Source organism: Elephas maximus, chromosome 17, assembly GCF_024166365.1.
Source record: "Elephas maximus indicus isolate mEleMax1 chromosome 17, mEleMax1 primary haplotype, whole genome shotgun sequence".
NCBI classification, from domain to species: Eukaryota; Metazoa; Chordata; class Mammalia; order Proboscidea; family Elephantidae; genus Elephas; species Elephas maximus.
The window spans coordinates 67,412,089-67,421,167 of record NC_064835.1 but is presented as its reverse complement, the minus strand read 5'-3'; the positions used below and the strand labels follow the sequence as shown (position 1 = coordinate 67,421,167).

The window sequence follows — 9,079 nt, the reverse complement described above, 5'->3', positions numbered from 1 at the left end:
GTACAAATAGTCTTGACATAAATCCTACTCAGAGAAGGGGTTGAGATCAGTGATTGAGATCATACCACTGGCTTTTAATATATACACGTTTGAGTGAGTCATATATATTTATGAGCTTAATCGGGCCTCTATAGAACCAAAAGATATTTATAAATTCATGTATGTACACATATACATATACAAATATGTATCTTTTGATACTATATTTCTGTTTAGGGGGTGTTGTTTCCAGATTTACATAGAGGACAAGTAGTGTGGGCTTGCCATCTGCTGTGAGAGATGGCATTGCCAAACAAAGGCAAGTCGAAAGAGCCAAAAGAAAAACAGATTGAAAGGAACTAGAGTGTAGAGCGAAATATGCGTTTCCTACAGCAAACTGACCTGTCCATTCCCCTAAGGCAGTAAGCCTATATATCTGTACACCTTCATTAAATAATCGCATTAAATAGGAACACAATATACACATTTACAATTGTTAAATAAGCCACGGGACTCCTATCTACAGCCACATTCAGAGACGGCCATGCCTTCATATTTAAACTTGTAGGTGACAACACCCTTGTCTAAATAGAGGATGGAAATGGGCTCTAGCTTCGTGGGCACGCAGCAGGCTTTGGAAGCCTTCTGGGAATTCTTGAGGTGGACCAAAGCCTGGATAATTGCATGCTTTGTGGGTGTGAGATGCTCTGCCAGGGGGTAGTTACAAACACCGCGGCATTCGTAGGCTTCATATCCAGGCGGAGCAATGATCCAGGAGTCCCACCCAATCTCCTTGAAGTCGATGTAGAGAGGGGTCCTTTTGCAGTAGTTTCCCTTGGCGTTCCTTCTGATTCGGGCAGTGGAGTCATAGATGATGTTTGACCTCATCTGCAGCAAAGCTTCTTCCCCAGGGCCACTGGAAAAACCGTCCAGGCCCAAGCTGTCCAGCTCCAGAAGTTGCTCATGAGCGATCATTTCATCCAGTTCCTCCTTCCGCTCCTTTTCACTGCTTTGGTCATCAGAAAACACGACAAGCAAAGGCACATGCTTATTCTGGGCACTGGTGTCTATTTCTAGTTGTCCCCTGCCTGGGTCCTCGGCTTCTTCATGTCTGCTCTCAATATGGACTTCCAGTTGGTGGGTGGATGAGCCTGACTTTTGCCAACGTCTGATAGCATCTGTGACATCAAATGTCTCCCACTCACTGTTGGTTCCGTAGATCTCTCCAGACACCAAAATCAGCATGTTTCTTTCACCTCCTCTGTCCTCTTTGTTTTCTAGTACTTCAAAAATGGTAATTTTTCGGTCCACTCCTTCATATATCATGCGGTCTCTTTGCACCAGGGTATACAACCTGAGTTCAGCCATGATGATCTCTTCATGGTGAGGGACGGACATGTTGAAGAGGAGAGGGTATTTCCGGAGCCCGTTAAAACTGGTTGGTTGGGTAAAAAGCTCTGTCCAAAAAAAAAAAAAAAAAGACAAAAATTAGAATTTCAATATGTTTCAGAGAAAAACAGCTGCTTACTTATGTGATGAGAGGGTCTATCCACGTAGGAAGCGTCATAAAGAAGGAGGGGAGAAGGTCAATGAAAACAAACACAATGGTAGCATTCTGTGATACATAAAATTATGAAAGTTCAATGGTAGAATGCTAAACTGACTTAGGCTGCCAAGACTGAAATGAAAAGTATTGACCTAATGGGTAGGAGGAAACTCATCCAGACTTGCTTGAGCAGCTTATTAGTCATAGAATTGCAGAACTGAGAGGGACCTTGAGACTGTGAAGGCAAGCCCCCTGTTTTCTAACCAGTGAGTAATCATAAAATGGGAAATGTGGTGGCTGTTCTTTTCTTGAAGATTTTCAGTGATGAAGACTTCTCAGCTTTTCATACTTGTATTTGTAAGGGGTGGAGATCCCCACATAAGTGACTGAGCACTGATCTCAGCTGCTCCCTGAAAGATTGGCAGTTTGAACCCATCCAGGGGCTCCATGGGAGAAAGACCTGGCAATCTCCTTCTGTAAAGATTATAGCCTAGGAAACACCATGGGGCAGTTCTATTCTGTCACATGGGGTTGCTATGAGTTGAAATTGAGTCAGTGGCACCTAAGAACATCAACAGACAAGGAGTTGGCAAACTATGGCCCATGGGCCACATCTTGCCCACAACCTGATTTTGGAAATAAAGTTTTATTGAACACATCCCAGCCCATTTGTTTCTGCATGATCTATTGCTGTTTTTGTGTTACAGTGGCGTAGTTAAATAATTGCAATAGATAACAGGTGGCCCACAAAGCCTAAAATATTTACTATTTGCCCCCTAATAGAAACAGTTTACCAACCCCTCCTCTTGAAAACAAAGCTTGACAAGGTCATCAAGACAGCCATAAACCAGCCGGGTCACAGCATTTGATATTTGGGTATGTGGTCCTCTTTAAGGTGGAATGGGAGAAAATAAACTTTGGAGATGGATTAGTTGTCCTAGTGTTATACCCTTAGCACCCAACATGGAATTTGGCACAAGAATATTTATTAAATAACTTCTTAAAGGCTCTTTAACCTTATAAGCACAACTTCAAATACTACCATGTTGAATTTCTATCTGATAATTTTTCTGTAAGTCCAAGGCCCCTGTGCATTTGCTTTAGATAATAGCTGTCTACAAGCACTCCTTGAAGGCATTTGTCATCAGATTATCAAACGGATCCATGACACCAATGATGTTAAGGACTACCAACTGAGGTATTCTCTATCATCTTTGGTAGTGTTTCGACAACTATACAACCAATTCATGACTTTTATTGGGTCCCTTCGGCAATGGGTACTGATAACAGCAGCACAAATATTACATGGAAACCCTGGTAGCATAGTGGTTAAATGCTACAGCTGCTAACCGAAAGGTCAGCAGTTCAAATCCAACAGACATTTCTTGGAAACTCTATGGGGCAGTTTTACTCTGTCCTATAGGGTTGCTGTGAGTCGGAATCGACTTGACAGCAGCCGGTATGTATTGGGTCCCTGTTCCAGATTATACTCTTTAATATTTTTCTTTAACTTGATCTGATTATTTTTACATTTGCTGCTTCTTTTACACTTACCCTAAGCAACAGAATTCGTAAAATGAGGGGTTTGATGTGATTGTGATAGTTTTGTTTTTTTTTTTTCCTAATCCACATTAATAAAAATATATACTGTTTTAAATAAGACAGCTTCCTCTGGTTACCACCCAAGATCACCTTTCCACTGCTGCAAGGAAATACTGGCTAATGGAATGAACTTAAACTTACTAGCTTGGCTCTCAATAGTGACCTATGGAGAGAATTCAAACTCATTAACTTGTCCCATATGATAGCTAGTCACTAGATGGAAAACTGAGGGCTTGCCCACACAATCTCTAAGGCCCCTCCCAGTTCCATAATTTGTGACTGATAAGTCTTAACTTCTTGATCGGCCATCCAACTCATAGCAACCCTAAAGGACAAAGTAGAACAGCCCCATAGGGTTTCCAAGGAGTGTCTGGTGGATTCAAACTGCTGACCTTTTGGTTAGCAGCTGTAGTTCTTAACCACTACTCCACCAGGCTTTCCAAGTCTTAACTTCTTGATCGGCCATAGATCCTCATCCTCTATAGTGCATGAGACTCTGCAGTTGGCTGTTAATATTTGTTGAATGATTGAATGAATTTGTAAACCCTCCTGTTTCAAGAGACTGAGCTCCTTACCACCTGCCAAAACACTCCTTTGCTGTACTGTAGTTCACATCTTCGGATCTGTTCTGACCCTTTGGAGAGTGCTCTTGCCTCATCTCCATTTATCCAGCGTATGGCAAGACCCAGCTCTGATCCTTCCCTGTTCCATGATCCCTCCCTCACTTCCTTATCTGGAAGTTCACTCCTCTCTGAGTGACTTGCGCACTTCCTCTCTGTAGCTCCCCTTTGACCTTTTAAATTTACATCCTTATATTTCAGTTGTATTTTTATGAATGGATCTTCCCAACTAAACTGCCATCATGCATCAGGTACCACTGCTTAATCTTCCTTCTATTCCTCCAACCTATAACAATACCTGTAACAGAGGCAGTGCTTTAAAAATATTGATAAATTGATGATCTTGGACACAAGACCAAATCGATGAATGGGCATGACATATGTCCTTAACATATCATCAAGCTCTTGGGTGAGAAGCAGAAGTGGTTTGGGAGCTTTCTGCCCACTATAAGAATGGAACCAACTGACCCTCCTTGAGCAGAGAACATAAGAAGGCCCAAGATGGAGGAGACTAGTTGTTCCATGGATAAGAAAAGTGCCAAATAAAAGTTCACCATGGTGGGAGGAAGGGATTACAAAGGAGACCAAGGAAACTGTTGGCAATGATAGAAATGTTCACTATCTTGATTGTGGCTGTGGTATCAACAGGTGTTCACATATATCAAAACCTACCAAATTACTTTAAATATGTGCAGTTTATTGTATGTCAATTATACTGCAATAAAACTGTTTAAAAAAATAAGTTCACTGTGAAGTTCTGTGCATATGCAAATGGAGTAAGCAATAGATAAACCTAAAAACCAAACTTGTTGCGGTCCAGTCGATTCCAACTCATAGTAACTCTACAGGACAGAGTAGAACTGCCCCACAAGGTTTCCAGGCAGTGGCTGGTGGATTCAAAATGCCGGCCTTTTGGTTAGCAGCCACGTTCTTAACCTCTGCACCACTGGAGGAGTTGAATTTCAGGGCAAGGAAACTAATGTTTGTTGAGTTAATTTAATATGCCAGGTGCTTTGCAAACATCATCTTATTTAGTTGTTACAGTGACCCCTAAAGGGCAGGTATTGCAGCTCTGCTCATTTTACATTGGAAAACATTGAGCCTCAGTGCAAAGATCATTGATCACAAAGATGTAGCAGTGCTAGGAATTGAAAGCATGCTTTTGCCACCTTAGAGGTAGAAACTGATTACTTAGGTTTGACGTTTTTTGTTTTTGTCTTCTAAGGGAGATGCATTGAGCAGACCCAAAGCATCAGAAGAGTAATAACAAGTTCTGCAAACTCCGCATCCTGACCTGGATCAGCCAAATCCTCCTCTGAACAAGTGAGAACTGAAAATAATCTTACTTTCCCAAGGCATGCAAACACCATTTTCCCACTCACATCCCCTGCCAGGCACTTAGAAAGGGTTCCCACAGAAGGAGGTGGTTCATTTTCAATTCAAACTCATCTCCAAAAGGAACCTGTAAATCAGTTGGCCATTTCCATTAAAATATGTTGCTATTAGAAATTTTGGAGGTTGACTAAAACTTATAGGCAAATGGTATTGCGGGGAATACTTACTCAAAATTCACTCCAATAGCTAGAATATTAACTAATTCATTAATAATAACTATGGATTGCACCTCAACATAAAACAAAAATCCTCACAACTGGACCAATAAGCAACATCTCGATAAATGGAGAAAATATTGAAGTAGGCAAGGATTACATCTTACATGGACCCACAATCAACGACCATGGAAGCAGCAGTCAGGAAACCAAAAGACATATTGCACTGGGCTGCAAAAGAACTGTCTAAAGTGTTTAAAAGCAAAGATGTCACTTTGAGACTAAGGTGAGCCTGACCCAATCCATGGTATTTTCAGTCGCTTCATATGCATGTGAAAACTGGACAATAAAGAAGGAAGACCAAAGAAAAAGTGATGCGTTTGAATTATGGTGTTGGCAAAGAATATTGAATACACCATTGACTACCAGAAGAACAAACAAATCCGTCTTAGAAGAAGTACAGCCAGAACGCTCCTTAAAAGCTCCTTAAAAACATGTACTTTGGGCATGTTATCAGGAGGGACCAGTCCCTGAAGAAGGACATTATGCCTGGTAAAGTGGAGGGTCAGAGAAAAAGAGGAAGACCCTCAATGAGGTGGATTGACACAGTGGCTGCAACAATGAGCTCAAGCATAGCAACGACTGTGAGGGTGGCACAGAATCGGGCATTGTTTTGTTCTATTGTACATAGGGTTGCTATGAATCAGAACTGATTGGACACCACCTAATAACAACAACAACAAAGTTCATTCAGCACTTCATAGCAAGTGGAATACTTTCTTACCTATAATCTCTTTTGAGTCACTCAGTTGTGTGGCATAGGTATTATTATCCCCAATTTACAAATGAGGAAATGGAGGTTCAGAGAAATTAAGCTAATTCTTCCCAGCTACTAAGTCAACCAGCTCTCAAAATTCCAATGCCTGAACTATCTCTTTGCCACTGCCTTTCCTGCTTTCAAGAACATCTGGCCAATGTCAGTCTAAACCCTCTTTTATATGTGCTTAATGACTATAAAAGCATAATTGGAAAATATTAAAGAGTCAGCTTCTCTAGTCTCACAGCTTCTACCTAGATATTAGAAGGAGAAACTGGCCAATTAGCGCTGTGTTAAACACGAGATTAATTTGCTATCCCATTAGATTTAGTTACTGAATTCAAAGATCTTGGCGGATGAAACACTTTTCTCACCAATATTTTAAAGCCTCATGCATTGTCCTTCAAAAAGACACAGAAAAGATAAGCTGGATCATTAATTGGGCCCTGTACACTTCCCAGAAACTATAAACAGTGTTGGAGGATATGCATGACCCATCAAACACAACAAAACTTTAGGAAGAATCTCCAAATGTAAGTTTTCACCCAGTTTTGAATATTCCTTAAATAAAATCACAAAATTGTTCAAAATTCGAGTGAAACACAAATCACAACTTTTTAGGTTTTGTCTGTGTTTTCATAATTTCACTCTAAGTAGAAGTTGACAAATTTTTGAGCCAATTAAAAGCCAAGATGGAAATTGAGGCCTATGTGGCAAATGGCAAACAAATGTATAGTAGTAAAATCCAAAATCAAATCCGTTGCAGTCCAGTCAATTTTGACTCATAGCGGCCCTACAGGACAGGGTAGAACTACCCCACAGGGTTTCCAAGGAGCACCTGGTGGATTTGAACTGCCAACCTTTTGGTTAGCAGCTGTAGCACTTAACCACTACGCCACCAGGGTTTCCATGGGCCAACATTAATTTGCTCTGTTACTTGGTGGCCAAATTAAAATTTTAAAAAGACCCAATTATGATGTCAAAGTTGTCATAGTGGTAGACTTTCTACTGCTTTGGATTAAAAGATTTTCTTTAATGTCTTTTTGGGCTCGGAAATGACCATATAAGGGTATTGTAGACGCAGTCACCCTTGTCTATATCATTCCCAAGCATTACAAAATTACTTACCACTTCTTTAAAAAACCCAAGCCAATTTTCATGGGCGAAAATGTAAACTTACCTTCGTTTTTGAAACTCCTAATGATGTTGGCAGATGGCATGGAGGTCCGATCTGTTGCAAATTTATTGTAGAGTTCCAACATGTACTCTGGTGGGTCAACCTTGACTGAATCCTGCATAGGGATGTCAGACAGGTTCAACGTCTTGAGAAACTCGTTCTTCATGCTCTGCAGCAGTGTGTTAAAGTCGACACCATCTTGCTCTGAGAAGACATCGTCGAAGAGAGGCATGTCTTCTTCCAGAGGTGACTGCTCAAGACTCATGATGGGGCTGCCAGAAGCCAAGTGAGCCGCCAGGCAGAAGAGAGCGCACAGCCGCAGGGCCGGAGAACCCATGACTCCGCTCCAGCCCCCAGCCCAACCAGGAAGGTTTAGCTCTCCTGGGCTCTAAGTGGCAGTTTTATCTTGCGGAGCGTAAATGTCTCATGTCATCAGAGTTGACAAGTTTGGAAACTCTTTCGCTCTCTCCCCCTCCCCCTACCACTCTTCCTCTCCCCCCAAAAGTCAGGTTGCAGTAATTGGATAACAAAATCCCTTCTACGGGCCTAACCTTTCTTATCTCTCTAGTGTAAACTTGTGCACCAGATTTTGTTTCTATCTGGAAATCCCTTTTTCTTTTAATGAGCATTTTGTAAACATTTCCACATTCTGACACTGACTGAGAGATAGGACAAGTTTCTCCTCCCAAACGCTCGGCTTCTCTTCCTTTCAGCTCACTTCCTTTGGCCGGAATGCCTAAGTTCTGCTTTTATTCATTTCAGTCTCACACGTGCATATATAATAGGCATGAAGAAATGACAGGATCCACATCAGTGCTGATACATATTATTTGAGGGGTGTTACTTACAACCACGCAAAACATTTTTGAAGCAACACCAGATACCCAACATCTCCAAGTTAATAGCTATGAATATACTCGCACACATTTTTAAGGAATGGAATTGTAGAAATAAGAAAGGGTAAACTTCATGCTCAATAGCCTTTTCACGCAGACTTGATCTGGTTAAAATGGCTTTTGAGAAATCATTAGTGGTTAACTATAATAGCAACTAAAATTTATTAAGTGCTTCCTTACAAACAGGCATTGTGCTAAGTACTTTAAACAAATCATGTAATTTGCTCCTAATAGTAACTCTATTGTTATTCTCACTTCAAATATGGGTCATCAAGTTTAAATAACTTGCTAGAGGTCATAACGCTACAAAGCGATAGAGCCAGGGTTTGAACCCAGACAGTCTGATTCTTATGCACACACGCACACACACACAAAAAAGCCATACTTCTCTACCACTATTCCACTAGACTACAGCGTGGGCAATGGTGCCGGCAGGCTAGCGAATCACCAGGCCATGTGTGAGCCAGGCAGGCCACAGGGTCAGGAGGGAGGTAGCAATTTGTAGTCCATGCAATGAATTGTTATTGTGACCAAAATCTCTGCCAGGTCCGTTCTGGCTAAATCAAATTGATCATGAAATGGCTCCAGCAAAAGCTTGGCAAACAACATTATAAGGCTGGTGAAAATGCCTGGGACTGAAAAAAAAGGGTAGCCTTTGTTATGTCTAGTTTAGGAAAGACAAATCAGTTTCATCTCATTTTCTAACCACAGTTAGCGGTGGTGACATCCTTGATGTGGTCAGGCAGCTCTGAGGACACCTCCAGAGGGTGCTTTTCACATTGAGGCAGTGGGACTGGTTCTCCCTGGCTTGCTCAGTCTGCTGCTGGTACAATGACTCAGGCGCCCTGGCACCGTGTTCAGAAGGGCATGCCTAGACAGCTGGTATACCGGA

General features: G+C 41.5%; 1 protein-coding gene across 1 annotated transcript; it reads right to left on the bottom strand.

Moving 5' to 3' along the window:
* Window positions 1-495: 495 nt before the first annotated feature.
* Window positions 496-7,628, bottom strand: BMP10 (bone morphogenetic protein 10). The gene is made up of 2 exons (XM_049856418.1): window positions 7,295-7,628; window positions 496-1,436 (listed from the first exon to the last, which is right to left on the bottom strand). Exons 1-2 carry the CDS (start codon window positions 7,626-7,628, stop codon window positions 496-498), a joined length of 1,275 nt encoding a protein of 424 aa, XP_049712375.1.
* Between the last annotated feature and the right edge of the window lie 1,451 nt (window positions 7,629-9,079).

Bases quoted from the DNA above. Each gene is read 5' to 3' on its own strand.
- BMP10 (XM_049856418.1), bottom strand. From the start codon at position 7,628: ATGGGTTCTCCGGCCCTGCGGCTGTGCGCTCTCTTCTGCCTGGCGGCT. The intron at 1,437-7,294 runs GTAAGTTTACAT...TTTTTTGGACAG, and splicing joins TAGGAGTTTCAAAAACGAAG to AGCTTTTTACCCAACCAACC.